Here is an 11,461-nt window from a genome sequence, read left to right on the forward strand (position 1 = left end):
GCAGAGTCTGTGCGAGTCCCTGGGCAGGAGCAGTGGTGCAAAGCAGCTCGTGTGCTCTGTGTTTTACAATTCTTCTGTTGAATAAAAAGCTATAAAGTGCATCAGCCTCTGTGGTTTTCCTTTCTCTAGCGTGACAGTATTATAGCAAGTACTGTGACTTGACAGGGGGTAGAAAACCAGACTGGTACACCGAATATTTCCACGGGTAATGTACATTTCACCCACACACACAAATGCCGTTTCCATGTTAATCATCGAAAATTACCGCTGTAGTTTTTCACAATTTTTAGGTATGCATGCATTTTCAGTTTTTTTTAGTTTGTGTAGATATTCCATTTTAAAGATGGAAAAGTCACTTGACAATACATGCATAGGACTTGAGTAAGCAGAGTATTTATTTTTTCTGTATCAGACAATTTCGACCCTATTCGCTTGTTTTCTAAATAGGTTTTGCTTTTTGTAAGACTGTACAACAATTACAAATGATCAACTCACACAAGGGGAGGGGAAAAAAGTGACTGCCCCCCCCAAAAAGCCCACTACATTTAAAAAGTCCCAAACATTTTATTTCATTGACATGTCACCTAATCGGTCATACTAAAATGTCATTAGCATCTCTCCACCATTGATATAATGCAGTATTTTCAATAAACAAGTATCAATTCGCATGATTAAAGATCACAATGGCTTTTTCTGTTAGGTCTCGTGTTCACGAACAAAAAAAAAAAAAAAAAAAATCCTGTATTCTATTATATTAAAATATTTTACATATAGTCTGGGTTTCAACAGGAAGCTTGGTAGTAAAAGTAGAGTTCCCCTTCAAGGCAATCATTGAATTTTAATTATATTGGGAGGCTCATAAATTAAACAGGAGGGGTGCAAAAAAAAAAAAAGATTGCAACGCAACATTCAAGTGGGCGCCTGATGCTTTCTTTGCCCTTTTCTGGCATTTGTTCGGCACGCCACACAGAAAGATGAAATCTTCACAAAGAAAAAAAAAGTGATGAAGATACTTAATAACAGTCGGACACCTCGGTTAGCCTGAAATCACACACACACACACACACACACACGCACACAAACTTGCATACACGTGAAGTGTTCGAGGAAACGTTCTGTGCTTTTGCCATCAATGAGCTCACATCTGAGCCATACCTCAAAACTTTGGACATTATTGTTCTATGAGAATAAAAACTGATACTTTCCATCTTTTACATACATATAGTACATGTACACACACACACGCACATATACATGTATATGCATACGTACATATCTGCATGTATATGCGCGCACACATGTACACACAAATATATACATACACACATTTGTTTATTGGATCACCTCCAAGGCTAAATTGAAAGCGTCCATCATGCACTTGCGCTCTTTCCACATGCACGCACACAAACGGCTCATTTGGAGATCTGCTGTTGCAGGTGGAGCAGGAACTCGTAGTAGGAGAGCGCCGACTCGGTGCGGTCCTCAATCAGGTTCTGCATCAACGCTACTTTCAGCTGGCTCTCGTCCCTGGGACGAAAAAGGTTAAAAAAAAAAATCACAAAGACAAATAAAAACGAAAACACGACGTCAAGAGGTTTTAGTGTAGCTGCCCACCTGATGATGTGCAGCGAGGGGAAGAAGGGCCTCTGCTCCCTCAGCCAGCCCACAAACGCTCTGGTCCTCTGAGACTCGGCAGTGTCCAGCTCTGGCAGAAAGTACTGACCACGGGAAGAGCATTGTTAAGTACAAGTGTAAAAACGTGAAAAGTTGACGCTTGCTTTTTCTGTGAGGCAAGAAAGAAACGTCACCAGGTTATCAGGCACGGCGGCGTAGCTGGGGACACCCAGGACTTGAGTCAGGAAGTTGGGGTTGCAATTGCGTCCGATCCACAGATACATGATCTGGATGGAGATTGGCGACATGTTGAAAACGACAACTCGTTTTGGCCCCGCCCCCTCACCATTTTCACAGCTGCTTAAGTAAATGTCAAATTCAAACCAATCATTTATATAGTTTTACGTTTTTCACCCCTCAGTGGCAATTTTCACAGCAAACTTCATTGCGTGTTTAAAATAAGAGCGGCTGCCGTTGACATGGCTGAAATTCATTCATTCATTCATTCATTTTTTTTGCACTCATCACTTTCTTGCGTGACGATGTCATTGCGCACCGTTCCAGCATCCATGAGGAAGGCTCCCTCCCTGCTCAGCTTCTCCACCGACAGCTGCAGCACTCTCGGCTGAGGGACGGTCCGCTCGTTGACGTTCAAGGCGCCCTGGGGGAGGCAGGAAGGCAACGCAGCTCCTTACGCGCCGGGGGAATAAATCGCCCGCATCCGGCGCCTACTCGAGGGGGGAGTGGCTTGCGATCGCGTCGCCGTAACGCCCTCACCTCGTCGGTCAGATCGTCAACGCGGTACAACGCGGGGTGGATGGTCAGCATGGCGTAGGCTAGCGGCTGGTACTTGAGCTGACACATGGAGGCCACGCGGTCGTCCAGCCTGGTGCTGGTGCCCGTCCGGAATGCTTTCTGGGGGGGGGGCAAACAAACACACGAAGGTGGATCGAACGACATTAGAGACTTGAACCTGCTGGTCGTGTGATGCTTGATGATTTTTTTTCCCGAGCTTGATGTTGTTTTATTTCTTTTTTTACTCTTTGGCTTTTGACTCCGCATGACACTTGGTTTCAGTTGCACTGTTTCCGTGCCGCTTGGCGTCTTTGTTCTTCATTAATTGTTTTCCTTTTGAAAGAATTCTTTTTGCTCCGCGTAGAGCACTTTCGTCGGAAATTTCAACCTTACTCGAAATTGCTCCTTTGCTCCCCAAATTACTCAGTGACGTCATCAGGCCGAAAACAAACTCAAAAGCCTCAAGTGGAAGCGTGCGTCGCGATGGGGGCAGACCTGCTTGAGCAGCGCCAGGATGTAGAGCGGGAAGAGTCGGAGGCAGGCGGGGGCCAGCAAGCCGGGCTGCTGGATGGTCAGCACCGACTGGCGGTACGACGACAGGGAGTCGATGGCGGCGTTGGTCATGGCGTCCCGGGCGTCGCTCAAGCTGGCCGTCACCGAGCGGTCCACGGCTGAAAGGAGAGCGCACCGTTACGCATCGCCGGGGGGGGGCTTGTTTCCTCCTTTATAAATATATTTTTTTAAACAAGCGCGATCCTCACCCATGCACGCCAGCAGGCCGGCCATGGCTTGAACGTCGGCGCCGGCAAAGATGTCCGACAGGGAGTGGACCACCGGGAGGCACAGGGTGTGCACGCGGATCCTGCGCTCTCCTGTTATTAGGAGTAAAATTCAAACCCCCCCGCGCTCGAGCGCCGCGCCGCAAAGGAGGAGGCGGGGACGTCGGCGCCGACCTTTGCTGGAGGTGTAGAGCAGCGCGGCCTGGAAGGAGACCACCTGCATCTCGTCCAGGTTCTCCTCGATGGACATCTGCACGGCATAGCCGGCGTCCGGGTTGACGTTGGGCAGCGACAGCAGGTCGGTGGAGCGCACAAAGAAGTTGCCGTGGAACGTGTGAATGGACAGCCCTACGGAAAAAAAAAAATAGTCATCCGACAGGCAGAGGGCGCTCTTTCTTTCGGGTCTCCGGCGCACCTTTGGTGCAGCGTATCCTCATGACGGCCTCAAAGCCGATCTTCCTCGTCAGGTAGCGCTTCAGGTCCTTCTGGAAGCGCTCCACCTGGGCGGGGTTGTGCTGGTGGTGGTAGGAGGGGAAGTAGTAGACGCTCCCCGCCGAGTAGCGCGATATGCAACCTGCCAGAGACGCAGGAGAAAAGAAATCGCAGGTCTTTTGAAAGACCTTTTCAAGAAAAGGTGGATTTTGGGATTTCTTACTTGCTCTTAACTCGAGACCACAATTTAAAAAGACATCTTTTGTACACGTTAGCCCGGATAAATAAAGGTCAAGCCAATAAAAATGATTAAAATGCGGCCTCACCGAGAGACGCCAAGTCACAGTACTGCGAGCTGAGCAGGAACAGGTCGACGGCCACCTGCTGCCCCGAGCAGTCCAGCGCCAGCTTCTTGTAGAAGTCCGTCGCCGGGGATAAGTGCTGGATGTCCTGAAAGGGTTGGGGGGGGGGGGACAAACAAACAAAAAAACAACAACATCTGTGAGGATGCGCTTCTCATCCCAGTCCCGATCCCAAGCCGCCGTCCAGCTGGCACCTTGGCGGACGCTCTTTGGTTGGGGTCCTCCCTGGACTGGAGCGCCCCGACGCCAAGGTTGGGCAACTGCGTCTGGAAGACGGACAAGCGGCCGCCGGTGGGCGACAGCAGCTTGAAGGCGGCCTGCAGCGCCGAGCCCAGCGCCGACTGAGTCTCCATGGTATTCGCAAATAACGTCGGCAAGCTCTTCAGGAGGTCCTGCACCAGCTGCGAGACGCACGGACGTCGCGTTAGCTTTAGCATGTACGAATCCAAGCGTTCCGCGTGTCGGCACAACTCAAACTTTCGCTAAGGTTCCGCGCTTGAGAACACACATCGTCGCTCATCTGCGAGAAGGTGTTTCCTGATGATTTCTCACCTCTTTGCTCTCGTTGAGGTTGACTAAAAGGCTGTCAGGTGTGGGTAAAAAGATATCTGGGGGACACACAAGCAGATATATCGTAAATCACAATACTGACGGAGCCTAAATAATCAGGTTGTCCCTGCCGAGGATAAAGAATATAGACCAGCAAGTATTGTTACATCTGTCTACAAGTGGTGCTCCACCATTTGTGTTCAAATATCCTTTTGCTTACAGGATTAAACTAGGACATCAATGCTATTTATTAGCCTGACGGTGGCGTGAGCGTTACACTCAACAGACCAACGCCATTTGCTTGCTTCAAAAACTTAATTTGCTTAATTTGCATTTGAGTTGGGATTCAAGTCACTCGTGTAGTTCATTCGCCAAAGATGCCTCCAGGTGGCGCCAAAGCCATACTTTTATGAGACATGGCTTTGGCCTGAGCACCAAAAAAAAACAAAACCAAACCCCGCAAAAACAATGATCATCATAATTTTGCTTTTTCAGCCAATAACGTGAGGACGGCGATCAAAGAGGAGTCGCCAACGCAGGGCGTCACCTTCGATGTCGGACACGATGAGCATCTGAGGTTGGGAGAGGCCCTCCTGGAGGTTGTAGAAGTGAATGGTGCTGTCGAATGTGATGAAGCCCACTTTTGTCCGCGCGTCTCCGGGGAGCCTTTGGCGCAAGGGAACGTGCAGTCAGTCTCGGGCGGGCGCCGCGAGGGGACGCGGAAGAAACGGCGGCGGCGGCGGCGGCGTTGACGTACGCGTTGATGTTGTCCAGCACCGACTGACAGAAGACTTTCAGGTAGCCCGTCTCCACCGCGTTGTGAGACACGTCCAGGACGAAGAGGTACACGGCCGGCTGCGGCGGCCTCAGCTAAGGGCGGGCATGGGGCAGAAAAAAAATGGCATTCAAAGACACAAAAACACAAAAAATAAATCCGCGTACAACTTAAGCCGCCGGAAGAGGCCCACCATGTATTCTGAAGGAGCAATGAACTCGATGGTGGCGTTCTGCACTTCGGGTCGCTTGTGTGGTTCTCCGTAGGACCGACTGACTGGATTGTACATGAACTCCTCTGGAACTTCACACACACACATGAGCAAGGTCATACGCAGCAAGCTCCAAATCGATTTTGACGCCGCTCAAAAATCCTTCGATGCCAAATCCGCACCCATGCGTGGTTGGAATTGATTTCCAATCAGAGTGGCACCAACGTACGGAACCTTCTTGCAGGTTTCAAAACGTCCAATTCAATTCAAAGAATGACGGAACTGCCGCTCGAATGCTTTTGCCGACGAGGAGCAGAACGTCACTGCTGGCTTCTTACCGTCGTTGACCCGGTAGCACAGGTTGCACTTCCACCTCCGCTGATCCAGGAAGGACACGAACGGGTTGATGTACGTCCGGCAGGAGCGACAGCGGACGATGGCGCTCGACGTCACCACGGGAAGATGCTGACGGAAGCAGAAAACAAACCAGGGGTGGGGAGGCGCTATGGCACGCTCGGTCGCGGCGCTTGCGGGGAACGATTTGCAACGCTTCCCTCGGCGGCCAAGCGGAACGATTCTTCGCATGAGGTGATGCCCAATCAACAAGACGGAAGCTGGCCCCCCGTTTGACAAACAAGCCAATGGGTCCCGCGGCAGATTGTGTTCTGCCGCGGCGGTTGTGTGGGTGTAATCATCTGCTCATGTTTTACCGCTCGAGTACGTACTGCATATTCCACGCGCCCACCGAATGATTGGATTTGAAGAGGAATTGAACCGGGATTCAAACATTCAAGTCAATCAAGATTTACGGCCTAGTTTTGCGCTATTCAATGCTCATTAGGCGGCCTTACGGAGAGGTCCTTGAAGGGGTGCAGCAGGAGGCCCAGCGGCATCTTGGCTTTATTGAGCAGCGACTGCGTCTGGGGGATGCTGGTCAGCGTGCAGCGAAAGACCCTGGACACAAGACGCGCCGGCGCCACCTGCGTTACGCTCACATTTTCAGATGGGGGGGGCGCACAATGAAAAGCGCTGTCCTTACTCGGGGCTGCAGTTCATCTTCTGCAGGTCTTGGGGCAGGCAGGGCGTGGGGGCGGGCAGCGGGCCCGGGGGCAGCAGGTTGCGCTCCTGCAGCAGGTTGACCACCCGCAGGCTCTCGGGGGTGCCGGACTGCAGACTCATGGCCGCCAGGGACGGGCTGAGGTGAGCCGGGCCGGGCCCGGGGGGCGGCTGGAAGGGGAAGAACGCCGTCGTCAACGTGTTGATTGCGAAACGCCGCCCCGCTCATTATTTGGCCTCGCAAAACAGCCGTCGGCGCGTTCGAGGCGAGCTTCGTCCGGACGACGAGTTGACTCGCGCAAAGCAAACGCATGACAAGCGGCGGAGCGTGTTGTTCCGCAAACACGCGCCGAGGGGCATCTTCGCCGCGACGATGCGTTTACGCCGAGTGCAAAGCAAACGCTTGAAAGTGCGCACACGCGTCACCGGAACAACAAAGGTGCAGCAGATCAGCAGCCGCGCGCGCCGCCTCACCTGCTGGTACGGCCGAGGCGCTTGACTGTAAGGCTGCGTGGCGCCGTCGATCGCCGGGTGCGAGATGGTCGAGGGGGCGGCGTGGGGGGCCGCGGGCTGCTGGTACCCGGGCGGCAGGGACGGGTAGTGGCCCAAGTGGTGACCCGGCGGGACATGCTGGGGGGGCCCGGCTGGAGACCCCAAAGCAAAAAAAAAATAAAGCAACATATGAACAAATTCAAGACGTTGCCCGCGCGCCTTTTCGCACACGTACCCGGTTTGCCGTCCACGTGGTTGGCGCCGACACCGGCGAGCGTTCCTGTTTGGAAAGGCGCAGAAATGAGTTTTGAACTCGTGTAACTCGACCGACGTCACCAAAGAGATGACGCAAAAACAAGACAGCGGGCGGACTTGATGCGGCGTCAAACGAGGCCGCTGGAGGGCAACGTTCAAAAACAAAACGACGATTGACGGGCAATTGCAATCGATCCCCCCGGAAGGTTTTGCAGACGCTTGCACGCATTCCAGCGGGATGGAGGAACACAATTCGGCTTGTGTTTCAACCCAAGGGCCGCGTTTGTCACGGCCTGCATTCGGGGGGGTCAATTTGGACTTTCGTGACGCTTTGCCCCATTTTTCAGAATATCCCAACAGATTTGAGCATTTTTTGCTTCCCCGTCGGCTAAAGCCCGATTATCTGGCATGGAGGTGGAGGCGAAACGACAGATTAAAAAAAAAAAAAAGAAAGAAAAGACAAAAGCTCACATGATGGAAATTCCCGCGATGTCAAAAACGAGACGTAAGGGGGGCCGAGCGCAAGAATGGCGTACCGTCAGCCTTTGGGGGAGGCGGGGTGGCGTTGGCCATCGGGGGGCCCGCGGGCGGGGGCCCATAGGGAGCTCTGCTCGAGTAGTATTGCTGTGAAGACGCCTGGTTCATTGGCGGAGAAGCGGCACCTGCTGGAGCGAGAAAACATTTGATTCGTGACTTTCTGGTCAGACGCAAAAGCATTGGGGGGGGGGGGGGGAGTCTTTTTTTTTTAATAGTCATAATAAAAGTTGGTAGCGGTGCCTCTGCTCTTTTGAAATGACTTCTTCTCGGAAATGACTACAATCAGATGAAAATGATGTCATTTGATCAGACGAGGGCAACTCGACGGGCAGGCTTTCTGTCGCCGTGTGCCGTTGAACTTTGAGCCAATTCCCGGTGACCCAAGTGTGTGTGTGTGTGTGTGTATGTGTGTGTGTGTTGACTTGTTCGCGGCGGGAGTAGAGGGCAAGGTCCTCCTTCCAACATATCAACCCCGCAGATACTTTATCTGACACTAGCAACTTTGATTCAAAGCCACAAACGCACACGAGAATAAAGCCATTTAAGTTGAGATTGTTTTTTTGTTTTTTTAAATTCGACAACCTTTACGATCGGAGAAGGCAACTGCTCTGATTTTTAACCGTACAGTTTGCGTCTTTTTTTTTTTTTCTGATTGAGACCCAAAAAAGCTCCGTTTTCCCCATTTGGATCATTTTCCTGTTGTGATGCCAGAGGCCATTTTGATGCTCTTACCTGGCTGGCCGTATCCTTGTAGAGAGGCGGGGGGCTGGGCCGCGTTCTGGGACATGGAGGGCGAAGGCGCGGAGCTGTAAGGCGCGGGCGGGCTCACGTGGTTGGGCGCCGAGGCCCGGGGTGGCGCGTTCACGGCCGCGGGGGGCGGCGGACCCGAGTTGTACTGCCACCCTGGAACCTGCTGCTGCTGATGTTGGGCGTTGGGGTAGTAGCCGCTCAAAGACGCGGCGGGTGGCGGAGGAGGGGTGGCCCGCGCGGGGGGCGGCCGGGGACCGGGACTGGGGCCGGCAGACTGGGGAGGGGTGCGGGACGCGGGGCCGCCCAGGGGGGGTCGGGGGTGATGAGGTTGGTTGGGCGGGGATGGATAGGACGAGGGCGGCGGCGGCGGCGGGCCGGATTGATGGGAGCTGACTGGAGGGATGTGCTGGTATGGCCCGGAGGGGTAGAGTCCGGGACCGGGGGGAGGGGGCGCCGCGGCCTTGGCCTGCATCGGGTTGTAGCTCGGTTGGTGCGTCGTGCCGTAATTGACCGCTGGGAGCTGCTGGACACCAACTGGATTCTGTGAAGGACCTGCAAACCGTTGGACATGTCAAAGTCAGCGCCTCAAATACGATGGACAGGACACAGGATGGAAAAAAATCTCTCTCGCGTTTACTTCTGGAGTCAACATCAACTGGGGGTCGCAATAAACAAAACATCATTTGAGCGTTTTATTGACTGTATGCGTTTTGTTTGACAGCCATCTTGAGAAAGCCTCCCGTCTGCTCACTCGTACCAACACTCGAGGCGGCGGAGGCGTCGCATGGGATGCATTATTTGACTTTCGCGTCCACTTGACAGTCAAATGACACGAAAACCAAAAGGGGCCATTTCCCACCGGCAATTGGACGGCGGCGTGAGCAAACAAAGCGCACAAACGCACCGGTTGGTGGCGCGCACGCTCGCTTAAAAGTGAACACACCTGACTGACGAGCTCAAGCGCGCGACTCTTCCCAATGACCAATGAAGTGCCAGCGCAACACTTGTACCTGCATACTGGCTACCTTCATCTTAATCTGCCCCGAGTGGCTCCGTGGGAGTGACCGCAGATAAGACTTCCCGAAAAAGTGGAGTTTTTGACACCACGCGGCTCTCTGATCCATTTTTTTCCCCCGCTTGAGTAACAGGAAAAATCTTTGCCAGTATGACAAGAACATTCCTAGTAATTCAACGGCAACATTTCATGCGAGATCAGCACAGTTTATGACTTGAAGATCAAGATTAGGCGATGATGAATCTCAGCTTCTCACCTACGGGAAATGCCAACATGTTGGAAGTCGGACCAGTGTAGGCACACTCAAACGCATTATGTCAGTTGTACGTTAACAGTATCAACAGTATGTTGTGGTCATTAGAAAGTGTGTGTGTGGTGATCACAGTTCATAAAAAGAGGCAATGTGATGAGACGGCATCACTCACGATGTGTTTCGAAGCTGTATATCCGATGATAAATAATTTGGCCATCACATGCCCTTTCTCGGTCTAATTTTTGTTCTATAGTGTTTGAGGTTTCACAAAATGCTCTCTCGGTAACGTTGGCAACCACCTGTTGCCCCCCATACAACAAAATAACAGCTTTGGGCTCTGTTAAAACAGGTACAGTATACATTTGAGGAAGAGGAGATTCGTGCACAAGAGTGAAGGTATTTTTCTCAACTGGATTAAGTCCCATGTGCCACATTGACAGTGAGAAGTAGGGCAAAAAAAAGACAGCGAGAAAGTTTGAACCCTACTTCGCTGATATCGTAATCATCCGATTGTCCTAAAGACAACAGGGCGCGGATATTGAGCCACAAAAGACCTTCCAGAAGCTTGAGAGCACATGACGAAGTTGTTCATTGAATCAAAACGCGGCTGCTCACCGCCACTGAAATGTACTAAAGCGCCCAATGACAGAAGGCTCATTTTTCAAACAAATTCAAAACTCCGGCCCGAGCTTTTTTTTTTCGCCACAAACCAAGTGAAAATCAAGATGACACGACGTCACACCCACGCGTTTGTTAAGAAAGTAGGTCGAACTTTGAGCAAGTTGACTCGACGGTCTTTGACGAACTTACCACGGCGTCTTTTTTTTCTTTAACCCCCCCACCCTCCTTATTTTTTTAAAAGGCGAATCAGCGAGCAAATAGCGAGCGTTTCACAGACAAACAAGTGACCGCCTTTCGCCTCAATACTTTACCGTTGGCGTATGGCTGCCCAGTCACATTCTGGCCGTTGAAGCCCGCCGTTGACATCTTGAAAACGGTCACCGGGTTCCGAATGGGAGCGGTTAGCTTAGGGGAGCTATTAGCCGCTTCTTCTTCTTCTCCTTTTCGCCAACTGGTTGTGGAACGAGTCGGCGGATTAAGAAACAAACGTCCACGTGCCGGCGGCGTGGGTTTGTCTTGAAAAATGTGACTGTCTGGCTGGCTCGATCACACGGCCATGGCTGCGGGACGAAAAGTCCCCGTCGCGAGTGACACTACGGCAATAGCAAGGCCTCGGCGAAAGCAGTCGTGTACAAACCGGAAATTGGGATCACCCAAGAAGGATCAACGTCGAAATTGTCGAGCATGCGCAGTGTGTACACGTGGCATTTCCTGTCGTGCTCTCCGTTTTGCAGTCTAGGAGAAACAAGAGCTGCTTGTGGATGTCCACTTGTCTCTACTTCCAAATGCGCTTCACCAATGTCTTTGGTTTGTTTCTAGCAGTGGTCACATCGTCTCAAACAAAGCCGGCGGCTTCGTAAAAGTCATTACCAGGGGAGAAAGTCACATAAAACGAGAACCTGTGCCCATCTGAACGCGGTGCAGGCAGTGCTTCTCAGTTAGGCTCCACATGTGGTTTGAAAGTT

At 52.1% G+C, this 11,461-nt stretch overlaps 1 protein-coding gene across 1 annotated transcript; it reads right to left on the minus strand.

Annotated features, from left to right (window-relative positions):
* Positions 1–544: 544 nt before the first annotated feature.
* Positions 545–11,178, minus strand: LOC127587986 (protein transport protein Sec24A-like). Its single transcript, XM_052046468.1, has 23 exons — positions 10,808–11,178; positions 8,590–9,159; positions 7,857–7,982; positions 7,301–7,345; positions 7,048–7,217; positions 6,557–6,744; positions 6,369–6,471; positions 5,856–5,982; positions 5,500–5,609; positions 5,289–5,401; positions 5,079–5,197; positions 4,535–4,590; positions 4,177–4,383; positions 3,947–4,070; positions 3,604–3,762; positions 3,363–3,536; positions 3,171–3,281; positions 2,905–3,080; positions 2,392–2,529; positions 2,171–2,275; positions 1,809–1,901; positions 1,615–1,718; positions 545–1,527 (listed from the first exon to the last, which is right to left on the minus strand). Exons 1-23 carry the CDS (start codon positions 10,860–10,862, stop codon positions 1,413–1,415), a joined length of 3,288 nt encoding a protein of 1,095 aa, XP_051902428.1. The 5' UTR covers positions 10,863–11,178; the 3' UTR covers positions 545–1,412.
* Between the last annotated feature and the right edge of the window lie 283 nt (positions 11,179–11,461).

This window comes from Hippocampus zosterae, chromosome 16 (assembly GCF_025434085.1).
Source record: "Hippocampus zosterae strain Florida chromosome 16, ASM2543408v3, whole genome shotgun sequence".
Lineage (NCBI taxonomy): Eukaryota > Metazoa > Chordata > Actinopteri > Syngnathiformes > Syngnathidae > Hippocampus > Hippocampus zosterae.

Bases quoted from the DNA above. Each gene is read 5' to 3' on its own strand.
- LOC127587986 (XM_052046468.1), bottom strand. From the start codon at position 10,862: ATGTCAACGGCGGGCTTCAACGGCCAGAATGTGACTGGGCAGCCATAC. The intron at 4,591-5,078 runs GTGACGCCCTGC...TGTGTCCCCCAG, and splicing joins CATCGTGTCCGACATCGAAG to ATATCTTTTTACCCACACCT. The intron at 2,276-2,391 runs GTGAGGGCGTTA...TGCCTCCCCCAG, and splicing joins TTGACGATCTGACCGACGAG to GGCGCCTTGAACGTCAACGA.